This window comes from Odocoileus virginianus, chromosome 15 (genome assembly GCF_023699985.2).
Source record: "Odocoileus virginianus isolate 20LAN1187 ecotype Illinois chromosome 15, Ovbor_1.2, whole genome shotgun sequence".
NCBI lineage: Eukaryota > Metazoa > Chordata > Mammalia > Artiodactyla > Cervidae > Odocoileus > Odocoileus virginianus.
Window position 1 is genome coordinate 13,980,833 of NC_069688.1, and position 18,024 is coordinate 13,998,856.

At 41.4% G+C, this 18,024-nt stretch overlaps 1 protein-coding gene across 2 annotated transcripts in view; it reads left to right on the forward strand.

The window, feature by feature from the left end:
- The first annotated feature begins 5,733 nt into the window (after positions 1 to 5,733).
- ANXA13 (annexin A13) overlaps positions 5,734 to 18,024 on the forward strand; it is a 55,289-nt gene continuing 42,998 nt past the window's right edge. The window contains exons 1-2 of one of the 2 annotated variants that reach the window (XM_070477048.1): positions 5,738 to 5,832; positions 7,124 to 7,246. In XM_070477048.1, the coding sequence (XP_070333149.1) occupies positions 5,818 to 5,832; positions 7,124 to 7,246 (138 nt within the window). In that variant the 5' untranslated portion in view covers positions 5,738 to 5,817. Of the gene's footprint in view, positions 5,833 to 7,123; positions 7,247 to 18,024 lie in introns of both variants that reach the window. The other variant, XM_070477049.1, reaches the window with a different exon arrangement.

The following is an 18,024-nucleotide window of genomic DNA, read 5'->3' on the forward strand; positions in this document are numbered from 1 at the left end:
TTGGGGGGAGGGTATACAATTTAACCCATAACATAAGGTATATAAGATATCTTACCTTAAACCCCTAAGGTATATAAATATCTTGTGATACTTAAGACAAGTATCTTATCTTATCTTAAACCCATAAGATATATAAGTAACATTTTTAACAAGTGTTAGAAACTTAACCATGGTGGACAGTACAGAAGGAAATCCTCTGGTAAAGTTAGGAGATTAGAATTTAGGCTGGCATCACCACTTTGAGAACCACCAAATATATGATGCAAATAAACAGGCCCAGTCTAGCAGAGAAAGGTGCAGCGCCTGTAATAATTTAGAATCACTAAATATTTAATAAAAAAAAAAAAATCCCCAAACCTCTCTGATCATGCCACCTGTGCCCTCTTTCCCCCTATCAAGTCTTCTCATTCTCCTTTCCCAGGCTATTCTTTTTCTGCCCTCTGGACCTTCAGCCCTGACATTATTCCAGAAATGGCATGGGGTTATAGGAATTCCCTTCCCTTTCCCCCTGCTTCTGTCACCTGGGATTATCCCAGCCACCTTTCCACATCCTCATCTAGCTGGGGAAGGAGAAAAGGATGAGATGATACTAGAAATAGTTCTGATTCAGCTCAGACCAAACTTGACTGCGGATGCAGTTAAATCATCCAGAGGTGGCTAGAGTGGTGGTGATCTTGAAAAATGAGGTGTGTTGGTGTCTTCTTTGGCCTCTAAACTTACTATCTTTCACTTCCCTGCTGCCATAAACCATATCTCTTCTTGACTAATTTCCTGTGCTCTGTGACTGGGTACCCTTGAACAGAACTTATCTCCACAGTGAGTACCACGTGCCCTGTTCCTCCTGAACTTTAATCCTCAACAGCCTGGGGTGGGAGAGGAAGGGAGGAAGGGAGACTCATTGATCAAGGGTTCTAGGAGGAGTTAGTGACAGAGAGGTCGATTCCAAAGCCAGCACAGGGGTGGGGCAGGAAAGACTTGGCCCCAAGAAATACGGAGATGGCAAAGGAGGCAGTGAATGATAGAACACAAATTAGACACTAAAGACAAAACAATCATGAACAGTCAATATGTTAGTTGTTAACTTAAGTCTTCTTGCCTTCTGCCCCATTCCACTGTGGTACCCAGAGGAGAGGCAGTGTTTGGCTTACCACTGTATCTCCAGCACCCAGCATCCCACCTGACACACCATAGACTCCAGTCTCCTTGGCCGTCTTTCATTTCCTACCATTTGCAAAGCTCTTTCCTGTTTCTGGGAGAAGGAAATGGCAACCCACTCCAGTATTCTTGCCTGGAAAATTCCTTGGATGGAGGAGCCTGGTAGGCTACAGTCCATGGGGTCACAAAGAGTCAGACACAACTGAAGGACTTCACTTTCCTGTTTCTAGAGCCATAGCATAATCTAAAACATCTGATCTGGAAGACTTTCTCATTTCAAATGATGCCCTTCTTCTCATCCTTTGGTTCATAGCCTAAATGCTAGCTCTTTAAAGAGTTCTATTTCTGTTTAGAGTAGATTATACACACTGCTGGGCTGGAGGAAGCAGAAGCTGGAATCAAGATTGCCAGGAGAAATAGCAATAACTTCAGATACGCAGATGACACCACCCATATGGCAGAAAGTGAAGAAGAACTAAAGAGCCTCTTGATGAAAGTGAAAGAGGAGAGTGAAAAAGTTGACTTAAAGCTCAACATTCAGAAAATTAAGATCATGGCATCCAGTCCCATCACTTCATGGCAAATAGATGGGGAAACAGTGGAAACAGTGGCTAACTTTATTTTTCGGGGCTCCAAAATCACTGCAGATGGTGACTGCAGCCATGAAATTAAAAGACACTTACTCCTTGGAAGGAAAGTTATGACCAACCTGGACAGCATATTAAAAAGCAGAGACATTACTTTGTCAACAAAGGTCTGTCTAGTCAAGGCTATGGTTTTTCCAGTGGTCATGTATGGATGTGAGAGTTGGACTAAAAAGAAAGCTGAGTGCTGAAGAATTGATGCTTTTGAACTGTGGTGTTGGAGAAGACTCTTGAGAATCTCTTGGACTGCAAGGAGATCCAACCAGTCCATCCTAAAGGAGATCAGTCCTGGGTGTTCATTGGAAGGACTAATGTTGAAGCTGAAACTCCAATACTTTGGCCACCTGATGCGAAGAGCTGAGTCATTTGAAAATACCCTGATGCTGGGAAAGATTGAGGGCAGGAGGAGAAGGGGACAACAGGGGATGAGATGGTTAGATGGCATCACCGACTCAATGGACATGGGTTTGGGTGGACTCCGGGAGTTGGTGATGGACAGGGAGGCCTGGCGTGCTGCGGTTCATGGGGTTGCGAAGAGTCAGACATGACTGAGTGACTGAACTAAACTGAACTGATACACACCCTTGCACTTATGCATGCATATGTGCACACATACACATTTGCATCCATCATAGCATTCTGTTTGGTTCCACCACAGTCCATAGTACAGTTTTTTTTTTCATAGTACAGTTTATAATAAGTCTTTGTACATTTCCTCAGCTTGGCTGTACATTCCAGAAAGAGAAAATATTCATATTCATTTTGTTCACTGTTGTAGTCCCAGTGATCAACCCATCCAAGAGACTCAATAGATAAAGGTTAAAGAACAAAAGAATGAGAATATAAGCAGAGGTAATAAACCTACATGAATTTTCATCCTAAGTAACATGGGCAGGTGGCATAAAATAAAGACAGCATCTTAGACCAGAGGAGGAAAGATGGATTAATTAATAACCATCTATGATCGATTAAATAACCAAAACTAAAGCAGAATCCATTTCTTCTTTATTCTACATCAAAATCAATTCCAAATGAGTCAAAGACATAAACCTTAAAAACAATTAAGCCATTTAAAAAAAAAAAACTTGAAGACAAGGATGTACAAGAAGTCTTAATAATCTTAATGCAGAGACTTTTTTCCTAAGCAATCCAAAGAAGAAAGGATGGATATATTTAAATATGTAAAAATTAACACTTCCTTCAGACACATATACATATATATATACACGTTCCAAACATAAACTGAGACAAAAGATAAATTGGGAAATTATAATTGTCATACTTGACAAAGGCATGGATTTTGTTATATATGTTATTACAAGTAAATAATAAAAATTCTAATAACTCAAAATAAAAATAAAGGACATAAACAAGCAGAACACTGTGAAACTCATACAAATGGCTTTTAAGGACAAGGATATATTATTTGAAGAATATCAAAGGAATGTAAGTTAACCATGAGCTAGCCATTTTTATCTTTGAAATTGGCAGAAATGAAGAAGTTTGATAATCTTTAGGACTGGACAATATGTGGAGAAAGAAGCCCTGGCATATAACTGTAGAAGAGTATACACATTGTCTTGAAAATCAGGTCTTTGAAAGTCATTCAGCATTTTTATGTCTGTGTGTAGGACAACTTGGCAGCATCTCTCAGAATTTTAAAGCACATGGATGTGAGAGTTGGACTGTACAGAAAGCTGAGCACTGAAGAATTGATGCTTTTGAACTGTGGTGTTAGAAAAGACTCTTGAGAGTCCCTTGGACTGTGAGGAGATTAAACCAGTCCATCGTAAAGGAAATCAGTCCTGAATATTCATTGGAAGGACTGATGCTGAAGCTGAAACTGAAGCTCCAATACTTTGGCCACCTGATGCAAAGAACTGACTCATTGGAAAAGACCCTGATGCTGGGAAAGATTGAAGGCAGGAGAAGGGGATGACAGAGGATGAGGTGGTTGAATGGCATCACCGACTCAATGGACATGAGTTTGAGCAAGCTCAGGAAGCTGGTGATAGATAGGGAAGCCTGGTGGGCTGTGGTCCATGGGGTCACAGAGTTGGACATGACTAAGCAACTGAACTGAACTGAACAGAACAGAACTCTTTAGCCAACAATTGCATTCTAAGATTTTATTCTATAGATAAACATGCACACATATGCAAATATGCATAAATGGAGACAGTCGTGCAAAAGACCAAAATAACCTAAACAACCTTAAATAGTGGACTGATTAAATAAAGTTTGGTTCATACCCATAGTAGACTAACATGTGGTCACCAAAAAAGAAATGTGCCAATGTCTTGTATTTGTTTACTAAATGAAGCCCACAAGGCACGGAAAAAAGGCAATGCACAACCCATTTTTTGAGAAAAAGAAACCAATGGTAGATAGACAGATAAACATGGCTGTGTGTGCATACCATTTCTGCAAGGACTCAAATCTCAGAGGGGAGAGGCTGAGTGGTCAGTAGGCTCACTTTTCATGGTGCCTTTTCATATTATTAGGGGGAAAAAGTACCATCTGCACATGTTATTTTTAAATTTGGAAGCTAGGCCAAAGAACTAAACAGACATTTCTCCAAAGAAGACATACAGATGGCTAACAAACACATGAAAAGATGCTCAACATCACTCATTATCAGAGAAATGCAAATCAAAACCACAACGAGGTACCATTACACGCCAGTCAGGATGGCTGCTATCCAAAAGTCTACAAGCAATAAATGCTGGAGAGGGTGTGGAGAAAAGGGAACCCTCTTACATTGTTGGTGGGAATGGCAAACTAGTACAGCCACTATGGAGAACAGTGTGGAGATTCCTTAAAAAACTGGAAATAGAACTGCCATATGACCCAGCAATCCCACTCCTGGGCATACACACCAAGGAAACTAGATCTGAGAGAGACACGTGCACCCCAATGTTCATCGCAGCACTGTTTATCATAGCCAGGACATGGAAGCAACCTAGATGCCCATCAGCAGACGAATGGATAAGGAAGCTATGGTACATATACACCATGGAATATTACTCAGCCATTAAAAAGAATTTATTTGAATCAGTTCTAATGAGATGGATGAAACTGGAGCCCATTATACAGAGTGAAGTAAGCCAGAAAGATAAAGACCAATACAGTATACTAATGCATATATATGGAATTTAAAAAGACGGTAACGATAACCCTATATGCAAAACAGAAAAAGAGACACAGATGTATAGAACAGACTTTTGGACTCTGTGGGAGAAGGCGAGGGTGGGATGTTCAGAGAGAGTAGCCTTGAAACAAGTATACTATCAAGTGTGAAACAGATCACCAGCCCAGGTTGGATGCATGAGACAAGCGCTCAGGGCTGGTGCACTGGGAAGACCCAGAGGGATCGGATGGGGAGGGAGGTGGGAGGAGGATTGGGATGGGGAACACATGTAAATCCATGGCTGATTCATGTCAATGTATGGCAAAAACCACTACAATATTGTAAAGTAATTAGCCTCCAACTAATAAAAATAAATAAATAAATTTAGAAGCTAGCTAGGTTATAAAAAATGATGGTAGTATAACTCAGTGCAGCCTTCAAAAAGATCCTCTGTAACAATAATGGTGATATTAGTGAAATAAAAAGATTTTTAGTCTTGTTTGGTTAATGCTTTTATCACTCCAAAGTATAAAATTTTAAATGAACACCTAAAATAAAAAAGAGTAACGCTTTCAATAATTCAAGAGTGAGACAGGCTTAGCCCTTTAGTTGTGAATAAGATCAACTTTAAAAGCCTATAATTAATTTATTTAAAAAATATATCATACTTTTAAAAAGATGGCCAGCCAAGGCAGCATGGGCAGGTTAAGATCAGTCGTTGCTGGAGTCACTCCCTACCCATCCCCAGCAACGTATTCAAATGCAATGCCAATGGTTACTTATTAAACTCAAGAGATATTATGCCCTGGGAAAGCCATTTTAAACTTGGCCTTTAGAAGAACTGATCTCTTCACGAAATACAGAACAACTCTCTCTGAAGAAACGAAAATGGGCAATCGTCATGTAAGTATTTATTGCTCTCGGGACTCAAATCAAGTTCTAATTTTGGTTAACATGTGGAGAAATTTAAATTATGAAATTATGATTGATACTTTAATACTTTATCATTGTGATCGCTCCTAATTGTTGGTTTTCACAGCAGCAAACTATGCTTTGAAAATGCATTTGGAATGTATTTTTTTTTCCATTAGAAATATTTTAGAAGGGATGAAAGAGAAGTATTTGGAATGTGGAAAACAATGCTTTGCAGAGAGCAAGTGGTTAAAATGGTATTTAAGGAATGTGTGATTAAAGCTGTTAGTTTGGAGCAAAACTACAAAAAGCTTCATAGATGTCGCCCTCAATGTTTTGGGAATACAGGTTCATGTTGTAAATATCAGTAGACAAAGCTACAGGGATTCTCACAAGCCTATATAGCTTGGATTGAAAGGTGAAAATATCCCAGTACCAGGTACTGGGTATTTGTAAATATTCACGGAATAGATTTAATATTTTACTTTTCTTCTGAATGTCTAGGCTCATGTGAATAGCATGTCCATAAACTATAAATGGCTAAAAATTGATGAAAATACTACCATTTGGAACTAACTAGGTACAAGGCAGTTCAGAGTCAAATCCTGATTTTTTTTTTTTTACAGTGAAAAAGGTATACCCAAAGCTATGGCAATAAGAATTTTAATAACGTTTTGCAGCACCTACTGTAACTTCCCACAGGAAGAAGGATTTATTGTGTGTACACTAAGAATGAAGAGAATAAAAATCCAAATTTTTCTGTAAAGTAGAACTTTATTTATAAGATATTTCTCCTTTGCCCTACATCAGACTTGCACTCAGATGGTTGCAAACCTACAAGCATTGTCAGAGAGGCATTATTTTTAAAATCCTTTGTAAATACCATTATCATACTAGCCAAGGTTATGAGGCTTCCATTTAATTGGTCTTTCAGGGAAACTGAAACCTACTTTTAAGATACTCCTGATCCTGGGAACTCTCTGGTGGGCCAGTGGTTAGGACTCTAAGCTTCCAATGCAGGTGGCACGGGTTTGATCCCTGGTCAGGGACCTAAGATCCCCATAACTGTGTGGTGTGGCCAAAAGAAAAAAAAATTTTTTTTAATTTTTTAAATATTTTTTTGAATAAATAAAATAAGATACTTCTGATCCGTGCAGAAGTATCATTGGCCCCTGCCTTAGCTACTTCAGAGGGTATTTTCATCCCTTGAAAGTCAACCCCATGGGGCTGTGGCTTGTGTGAGTGGTCTAGCATTTCATGTATTTCTTTTTTGAATCCTCAGAGCCAATCTTACTCCCTGCCAGAAGGCAGTCAACAGTTGCCCAAAGGGCAGGCCCTACCCTCGGCAGATCTGCAGCCTCTCAGCCACCCATCAGGGAGTGGAGAGCCAGAGTCCCACCAGCCTGTAAGCATTTATTTTCCCTCCAAACCATAGGTATGACCAGGCTTTCTCACGGGCCCCATACTACTCATCAGTGACTTGTCATGCTGAACCCTCCAATCTGAAAAGGTCCCCATGAGGCATTCCTTCCAAGCAGGGACATTTTTCCCTCGAAAATGTTTGTTACCATATTTGCACCTAAGGTGAAAATTTAATCTAGGCACTGAGCTTCCCTTCCCAACTGCATCCCTTAATGGTGCCCGGGAGCAGGGAATGTGATCTACATTATGCTCCTATGACACTGTAGAAAGTATTAGTGGAATTTAACATGCATAAAGAATGATATGTTCTAAGATTGTGTTTCTAGATAAGTAAATGCAAAATCTTTTTCAAGGACAAATGACTGCATTAGAAAATGACTTGAATATGTACAAACTTAAAACTAAGATGCTTATAGTTTTAAAGCAACTATACTTCCTGGTGGTGGCTTAGTGGTAAAGAATCTGCCTTCCAATGTAGGAGACACAAGAGACTCAGGTTCAGTCCCTGGGTCAGGAGGATCACCTGGAGAAGGAAGTGGCAACCCACTCCGCTATTCTTACCTGGAAAATTTCACGGACAGGGGAGCCTGGTGGGCTACAGTCCATGGGGTTGTAAAGAGTCAACACAACTGAGTGAAAGAGCACACACACACACACACTCAACCAAAACACATTTGCAAACTAAACATTAGCAAAATACAAGTCCATGATGTGCAAAAGTATGTTGTTGATTTAGTGTAATAGATAATGTTATTGTGCTGAGGTTAAATGCTGGGCTCAATGCAAAAATGGCACGGATAGCTATTATGTGGTTTTTCTGAGTTACAACATCTCTGAAATATGATGTGGTGTGTGACTTCTTAGTTCTCCCATCACATTTCTCTATCTTAACTACTGAGAAACTTTTGTTTATAAGACTCCCTGTAAGACAATTGGGCATTCTCTTGGCTAAAATGCAGGCTTTTTACATTAAACCTCCTTCTGTTCTTTGTTCTTTTATCATGAGCTTGTAACAATTAAAGTATGTTATTTGGCATGCTTTATAAATAGAAACACAAACACAGGCATTGAGATCATGTGCTAGCTAGTGCTTGCTCAACCTGATGATCCAGCATGCTTCATGCTAGTTTTTCAGTTCAGTTCAGCTCAGTCACTCAGTCGTGTCTGACTCTTTGCAACCCCATGGACTGCAGCATGCCAGGCTTCCCTGTCCACCACCAACTCCCAGAGCCTACTCAAACTCAGGTCCATATCGTCGGTGATGCCATCCAATCATCTCATCCTCTGTTGTCCCCTTCTCCTTCCACCTTCAATCTTTCCCGCCCAGCATCAGGGTCTTTTCCAGTGGGTCAGTTTTTTGCATCAGGTGGCCAAAGAATTGGAGCTTCAGCTTCAACATCAGTCCTTCCAATGAAGAGTCAGGACCAATTTCCTTTAGGATGAATTGGTTGGATCTCCTTGCAGTCCAAGGGACTCTCAAGAGTCTTCTCCAAAACAACAGTTCAAAAAGCCTACTAGGAAAGCTGAATCTCTCAAAATACGTCCATAAAGCAGGGTCCACAGATAACTGTTTGACATATATTGGTCTAAAGCCATTTGAAAGTTGGAAATCATATTTTCCAAGGTATTCTGATATGGCATCATAGTCAATTCTGAAAGCTTAAAATTTTTTTCCTCTGTGTTTTTCTCCAATCCTTTTGCCATCATCCCTGATTTTTCTGAATTCCAGACATAGTGTTTCTATCTAATCTATTTGGAGCAGTAAGAACTGACACTGGCATATTATCATCATTTGCTGAAACACACAGTGTTCAGAGTCTGCTTAGTCTAGAGGCCATGTCTCTGATCAATGAGCTTTGTGCAGAGACAGAAAAATAGATCCTCATGAAAAAAGCTTAGGTTCAGCCAAATGACTCTTCCACTGTGTGAGTTATTTTCAAAAGAATAACCATTTGGAGGAAAATAGAACATTGTGACAAAGAGTGAGATGACTTAGTCACAAGAGTGTGGCTGTAGGGGTCACAAGAACTGAAATATAGGGAGCAAGATCTAGGGGTGCCATGGATAAATGTGGAAATCATCACAAACTCAAGAGGACTATTGATTTCTGGAAAATTTTTTCCAGACTGATGAACAGGTACTAAAAAAGTACTACTGACTTTCTACTCATAGCATGAACCCTAGGCTAGTAGCAATGTCCACGTGGTCTGGGTGCTTTTAGAAATACAGAATCTGGGACTTTCCTGGTAGTCCAGTGGTTAAGAATCCAAGTTGCGATGTGGGGGACAAGAACTCTATCCCTGATCAAGGAACTAAGATCTCACATGTCAAGGAACAGCTAAGCCCACACACCCCAAATAGAGAACCCGCTTGCAGCAACTACTGAAGCCCTCGCACTTCAGGGTCCATGTGCCACAGCTAAGACCTAACACAGACAAAGAAAAAAAAACACGGAATCTCAGGCCCACCCAGACCTACTTAATCAGAATCTACACTCAATAAGATCCCTAAGTGTTTCCCATGCACGTTGAAGTTGAGAAGTACCAGCCTGGGGAACAAGTTCTTCAACTTGCCTGGATGTTGGCGTCACCTGGGGGTTCTAAAATCCAGCAAGGCCTGAGTCCCACCCCCAGAGAGTCTGAATTAATTGGTCTGGCAGTTGGCCTGGGTGTTGGGATTTCTAAATGCTCCCGTGGCAATGCTGATGAGCCCAGAGTCTGAAAATGGTGAACCTCACAGCGCGATCCTGGTGAGACCAGCTCAGCACACTGCTGACGAAGGAAGTGTCATTGCGAGTGCCTGGAAATGAAAACCAACTCGTAAATGTCAGAACATCTGCTCAGGGATCCCCAGGGTGTTTGTCAAGATGCCACGTTTATGACTCGCTTGTGCTAATAGTTAGCCAACACAAATATTATCTGAAATGGAGACTACGCGGTGGACTGTGAACACCCGAGAGATACATGACAGGTGGGGCCTAGATCAAGATTCCTGAGAAAAGAAGCAAGGTTCTAAAGACAGCTGAAATGTGATAGGGAATTTGAGACAAAAGTAAGTATGGCTTTAACCAAGAGTGCTTTACACTGTGATCCCCAAACTCAAAGAATCACAGTGACCCCCAAATAGAAACCAGCCTAGACTTCGCAGGAATAACTCTCCTATCATTAAAACTTTATCCTGGAATGTTAGTCCTTTATATCATCACCATCCAGAAGAGGAAACAAAAATGGCCTCTGCCATCAAAATATGACATGCACTAAAGCAAGCTTTATTTAATGACAACTCTCCCACATGAAGTCTAGCTATGTTTTAGGCAAAATTACACAGTCTTGGCTTTGGAGGTTTCTTGGCGATAATAGATTAAAAGCAGTCATTTAAAAGAGGTGCGGGATAAAGACTGGCAAGGACAAATACACTGACAGAAGGAAGAGCATGCAACTGAAAACTTGACCCAGGAACTCTAGAGGATGGGTTTGAGCACATCCCAACACAGCCAAGCCTCTCTGCTCCACAGCACAGCAACATCACCCCAACGCCCAGCAACAGTGGACATCACTGGAGGTTGAAAAGGGCCTTTTGAAATGATGATGACAATGACAACAGACATTTTTTAAGTTCTTGTGAAACAGTGAAGAGCTTTGAGCACAGTGGTCCACGAAAGTTGAGCCCTTTACAAAACACTCCATATATACAAGTGTCAGTCCACACAGCAATTCTAATAGGAAGGTACTATTATTATTAGTCCTCTTTAAAAATTGTGGAAAGTGACGCAAAGAGAGGTTAGGTTATTTGTCTGAGGTTGTATTAATATATCTAATAAGAGGTAAACATGAATTAGGGTTTGGGTAGAAATTCTTCACACTGTGTCTTGGGTTCCTATTGCACTAACTACAAGCTAACCAACTGGGCTGTCTACAACTATGGAACTGAATTATTACTTCATTATGTCTTTACTCCATCTCTGAGCTTTCTCCTTCTCTCCTCATCCCCACCCTGGAATAGATGCTTTTCTGTAGTGCTTCCATAATATTCTGGGTATAATGCCATCACTTCTCTCCCAAGTGATTCTGGAACTATTTATACATCAGTGAACAGAACTGGACTGACAGCTCCAATTGTCCTGGGGGTTGGACTGCGTCTTATTCGTCTTAGCATCCCCAGTACCGACACAATACCTGGCACACAGCAAATGTGAATGAATTCATCAATTCGCTACGTTTTCTTTCTTTTTTCCCCACTACATATATTTATTTATTTTTGTGCTGGATCTTTGTTGCTGCTTGGGTTTTCTCTACTCACAGAGAGTAGGGGCTGCTCGCTAGTTGCAGTGCATGGGCTTCTCATTGCAGTGGCTTCTCTCGTTGCGGAGCACAGGCTCTAGGGCACAGGCTTCAGGAGCTGTGGTGCATGGGCTTAGCTGTTCTGTGGCATGTGGGATCTTCCTGGATCGGGGATCGAACCCGAATCTCTTCTTCTTATGAGGATATCAATCACTGGATCTAGGACCCTCCCTCAGTCTGAGCTCATCTAAAACTCCTTAACTAACTGTATCTGCAAAGGTTCAATTTCCAAATACAGTCACATTCTGAGGTTCTGAGCAGACATGGATTCAGGGGTACTAGTCAACCCACTAATCCAAGGAGATTGGGTTTCATTGCCTTAAGCTAGTAGTGGTTTTCAAACTTTCCATAAGATTCCTTTGGAAGGCTTATTTAAACAGAGAGCTGGGCCCCATCTGCAGAGAGTCTGATTCAGTAGACACTCTATAGTGGGGCCCGAGAATCTGCATTTCTGACAAGTTCCCTGGTGATGCTGACACTTCTGTCTAGGCACCACACCTGGAGAACTACTATCTTAGGCAACAGAGAAGTCCCAGTCAATCTCAGACAAGGGGATGACAAGGTGGGCATTATGGATGGACCATGCTGGAAGCTGGTGGAGAAAGGTCTGAAGAGAAACATGACCGAAGGCAAGTAAAGCCCTTGAAAGGCAGTGGCCCTGGAGAAAGATGATGAACCCCTGCCCTGAGCTGAAACAGTGACAATGGGATTGGAGAGAAAAGGACAGATGGGAGCGTCAAATGGACATAACTTGCTGACTGACAGGATATGGGAGGTGGGGGACAAGAGAGACTCCACGGGGCTCCCCAGGTACCTGGCTGTGAATGCAGGTGGCTGATCATGGCACACCCTGGGAGTGAGGACAAGTCTGCAAGGCGAAAGGATGAATTTGGTTTGGGGATCTGTTGGGTTTGAAATATCTGGGTATTATACCTAACACAGCTGGATCTGAAACTCAAGAGAGAAGTCTGGGGTTGAGGTGGTTTGTAACTATAAATTCTGGAGGGGGGGGTTGTTTTGTTTTTAACTGAGTATGTATTTGTTCACAAGCTACTGGATTGACAGTGGCTTAAATAACAATGACCTTAAATTATTAACTCTAACAGGAAGTCTGAATGCAGGGAACTCCAGGGCTGGTTCAGTAGTGCAGTCCCATCGCTGGGGACTCAGGGTACCTCTGCCTTTCCATTCTGCCACCCTCAAGGTACTGGCAACATCTCCACTCATGGATGCAAGAGAATGGCCACGTGTGTGTTCAGGTTTATGATCTCACAGGGTAGGGTCACAAGCAAGAAGGAAAGGGGTAGAGAAAAAATGAGTTTCTCTTCCTGTAAACAGTCCCCTATCAGTGAGGATAAGCTTCCGGGAAACCCCAGGCAGACATCCCTTTGTATCCCATTGGCCAGAATTGGTCAAAAGCCCACTCCAAGACCAATGACTGACAAAGATGAACAGCACAGTGATGGATCACGATTCATTCCGAGTGCTGCGGAAATCATCTTGTCAGTAAGTGTCTTTCCCTCTCCTCTCTCTCTCACACTCTCTCCTTCTTTCTATGTCTTGGCCTCATTCTCTCCTATCGAAAATGAACCTTTCCTTTTGAATAGTGGGGAAGGTAAAAGGAGTTGATGAGAGGGAGACCTGGCCACAGACAGTTCAGACACCACAGAGATTTCCACAGCCTCACATAACTCCAGATTAACTACCCTAAGGAAAAGAGTTTTCTCTAAGCATCCATACATACAATGCCAAGGACAATTCTGATTGACTTGGGTATGTACCTACTTTCTGGACTATCACCTTAGCCAAGGTTGGCCTTACCTGTTCTTAGGGATGGGTGGCATTGCTTTATCAGTATTGCTTTCTTATAACTGCTGTTTTTTTGTTTTTAAATGTAGAGTCATAGTTTTATTATTTTATTTTTTTATTGGAGTATACTTGCTTTACAATGTCGTTTCTGCTGTACAACAAAGGGAATCACTTATATGTATACATATATCCCCTCCCTCCAGAGCCTCCCTCCCACCCCCAACTATAGTTTTTATTAACATTACTACAACTACAAATATGACTACAATTAAGATAGAAAGAGAATGAAGATTTGAAGATAAGATGGGAAGGCAATAGAATAATCACTCCTCTGGTGATGTGGGTTTGGATTGTGGTGGGAATGAAAAGGAAGCCAAAAGTGATTGAAAGAATTTTAGAGAAATAATTAAGAAGTGTGGATCCAATGCATATTTCAACTCTCTTACCAGGGGAAAGAATAGCATTCGTTGTTTTGATTCTAGAGGAAACAAAAATCTGCTTAAAGCAAATTTCACTCTTTCACCTTGTTTCCTTTTCAGCAAATCTGAACTTGTTCACAAAATGTATCACAACCCCCTGCAGCAAAGTATAATACCCAGCACTATTCAATGCTGCAGTGGCTCAGCTCAGCCCCTAATATTTTCACTTTTCAACTCCATTTGCCCACTTATCATTGACTCTGGAGGATCTCAGAGTACACTTACTTCCTTTTTTCCTGTAAGCAATGAATCCCAAGTTGATATGCTCATTGAATTGGAAGAAGAAAAAAAAACAGCCTTTGGCAATAGAAGGACATGGACAATTCTTTTCTAATGAGAAAAGTGCTCCATTTTTCATCGCTCTTGAAGGCATGGCTCCTTTCATAGTTGAGAAGTAGCCCTCATCTCCCCATCACCACCATATTCTCCAAGTGCACTTTTGTTAAGGCAATACAGCAGTCATTGGCTATCTGAATGTTTAACACTCTTTAGAGGCCTCTAAATCCCCAAACAATCTGTGAACAACCTCAAAGCTGACATTTCTCCCAGGACACAAAACCTGGTTTTGAGACACCCATTGTGTTCTGCCTCTAGCAGAGACTTGGGGCTGTCCAGCCCGACACAGTACTGAGGGTCTCCCAAAGAGAGACAGCCAGCTAGGGCTGTCAGCTGAGGCTGTGATTCAAAGCAGCGGTGGGGATAACAGGCCCTTGGGACCAACTTGGACCTGAACTCATCCTCCTAGTTACCTTCTCCCAGCACTCATCTTTCAGATGTGTCATCTGGGTTCCTTTGAAAGAAAATCAAAGAGAGAAAGACACCACGGTCCACTTCTAATCCCCTCTTTTAAGTAACCACAGCAATGCCCTCTTTGTGACTGGGGACCTTGTTACCTAGGTGTCATTTACCACCAGAAGCGCAGCCTTCTCAACACCTTCAGGTAACATGTGGACAGAGCTGTCACAGCCGTGCGATCAGGGCTGTAGACCCTTCACAGATCAGATCTTAGCACTACTGACACTTGGAACCAGGTAATTCTTTGCTGCAGGGGGTTGTTGTGTGCCCTGTGGGATGTTTAGTAGAGTCCCTTGGCATGTGTGACTAGATACCACCAACACTCCCCTATTTGTGACAACTAAAAACTCTCTAAACATTGCCCAATGTCCCTAGAGGGGCAAAATCACTCCTTGTCAGTTGAGAACCACTTCACGAGACACAGACCTTAAATGGGAAAGCAAGGCTACTGGGCAGAAGAAGTCCCTCTAATGTCCTTATCTGGCTGAGCTTCCACCAGCGATCATGCCTTCCTGCCCCTCTGGCCCAGGCTCTCTCTCCCACTGATTGCCCCTCTTATCACAGGGTAAAAGCCAATTCATCTTGAACCTTGACCCTTGTCTTCCTGCTGATGACATCAGCAATCGAGAGGCAGTGGTTCCCCCAACCCCGAAGGTCATTAGCTCATTAATTAAGTTCTGATAGCCAGAATGAGAAGAGCTTCCCTGCAGAAATAACCAGGAACAAGACTGCCGAGCTATTGGTTTTCCTGCCTAGATAAACACTGCTCATCTGGAAAGACACTGTCTGAAATATTCAGGAGTCAGTTTGCTCACCTCTCCTCTGGGTGGAGCCCCCTCAAAGACTTGCCCCAATCAATCTCCCCGTGAACAGAGGAATCAGCTTTGCTATTGGTCAGTGTGACCTTGGCCAGTCCTAGTTAAAATGGAGTCGTAGCTACATGGTGAAATTACCAATATTCTTATAAAATGGAAACTGTGCTTAAGTATACCTAACAGAGTACACTGCAATGTATTTTCTTCTATTTTTTAATAATAGTTTAACTTTTGCCCTGACAAGCATTGAACTGGATTTGGATTTAAAACTCCTGAAAAACAAGACTCTCAAGACCAGAAACAGGGCATGGTAGGCTTCTCACATTGTTTGCATTTCTGAGTGTATTGCTAGTACCTTTGGAAACAATGCCACCCACCACCTTGATGAGTCTTAAGTTCATTTCTCCTTAAGGTCAAGTCTCAACCTCATAGTCACTTTTGACAGTAAATACCACATTGAGATGTATAACCCAAAGAGCATAGCCTAAGAAATTGTGTCTTTCTGGAAAATGACCTAACAATGCCAATCTTCATTAAGAGGTGTTCTTAAAATGCCAATCTATAAAATTTAAATTTATAGAAACCCCAAATTTAATAGAAAGATCATTTTTTAAATCTAAAGAGTTTCACTTACTTTTCAGAACACACAGCGTATGTAAGTATATCATTTTGAGATCTGATCCAAGGGGATGCTTTTTCTATTTTCAGCCTTATTTGCCCAGTCTTGCGAATATTTGTTCTCATCCAGAGTGATGGCTTCCCTAGTGGCTCAGATGGTAAAGAGGGTAAAGAATCTGCCTGCAATGCAGGAGACCTGGGTTCAATCCCTGGGTCGGGAATATCCCCCAGAGAGGGGAATGGCTATGCACTCCAGTATTCTTGCCTGGAGAATTCCATGGACAGAGAAGCCTGGTGGGCTACAGTCCATGGGGTCACAAAGAGTCGGACATGACCAAGACTAACACTAACAGAGTGATGGCCAAGCCTTTAATAGTCACACCTGTCACTTTAAAACTCCATCTCTGAAAGGACGAATCAATAGAAACAAAGAGCTCCCTGGTTCTCAGTACCCTTCAAAGGTTTCCTAACACCTTTCCTAACACACTTTCCTAGCTATCTGGTCTGCATCCTTGGCTAATAGACTTCAAAAGCTGATTCAAGTGGAAAGAAGATCTAAGAACAGAGGAATCAGCTTTGCTATTAGTCAATGTGACCATGGCAAGTCCTAATTAAAATGGAGGAATAGTTGCATGGCAAAAATTACCAAATATTCTTGTAAGATTGAAACTGTGCTTAAATATACCCAACAGAGTATGCTACTATATATGTTTTTTTTTCTCTTTAATAGTTTAACTTTTTGTTCTGACAAGCATTTAAGTGGATTTTGATTTAAAACCAAAAAAAGCAAGACTTTTAATCAAACTTATTGTTTCAAGGGAACCATGGCCAAGAAACAATCAACTTAATGAAACAATATGCCACTAATCACCCAAGATTCATGTTTAAAGAGGTGAATGACCCCTCTGTTTTGTTTCACATTGCCTCAGTGTCTACTATATGTATCTGTGGAAATGTCACCAGGGCAGTATCTAGCTCTAAATTCATCAACTTTAAATAGTACAATACTTTGCATTCATGCTAACTGGTTTCAAAGTACAAATGAGTGGCCAGTTAAGGGTAAAAGAACATTGTCCTTGGAGAGAGGAATCCAGTTTTTTTCCGTAATGGAGTAAGTGACTCTGGGCAGATGACTTCACCACCAAGCTTCAGTGTATCTGTAAAATGAGGTGATTGGATACATTGAACAATGTTTCCCAGACTTCACACTTAAGTGTGACCTTTTGGAATGTTTCCAAATACTTATGCCACATATTTTATTAATAGTTCTAACTATTTTCTTTAAATTCACTCATCTTTTTGACACAAATTTATCTTAAAAAGAAACCTTGTATTAGTACCATAAATGGGAAACTAGTATCAGTTGCCATAAATACAAAAAGTGAGAAGAGTGTATTAAACTCAAACTAAATACTATTGCCAGTCAAAGGCTCAGATTCTGTCATTTGTTTTCTGATAAAAAAAAAAAAACACTTGTTTGCATAAAACAGAGAAGGTAATTGCAAAGTAACTATTTGAGGCTTTCTGGGCCACATAATCTTTGTTGTTGGTAATGGTTTAGTCACTAAGTCTAAAGTCCCGGCTCTGGCAACCCCATGGGCTATAGACCACCAGGCTCCTCTGTCCATGGGATTTTCCAGGCAAGAATACTGGAGTGGGTTACTGTTTCCTTCCCCAGGGGATCTTCCCCACCCAGGGATCAAACCTGTGTCTCCTGCATTACAGGCCGGTTCTTTACTGCTGAACCATCAGGGAAACCTTAAAACCTTTGTTGCAGCTACTAAGGTCTGCTATTGTAGTGTGGGAGCAATCATTGACCAAATGGATATGAGTGGGTTGGTGATGTCCCAGTAAAACTTTATTTAGAAAAACAGGTAATGGACTGGATTTGGCCCCAGGCTATAG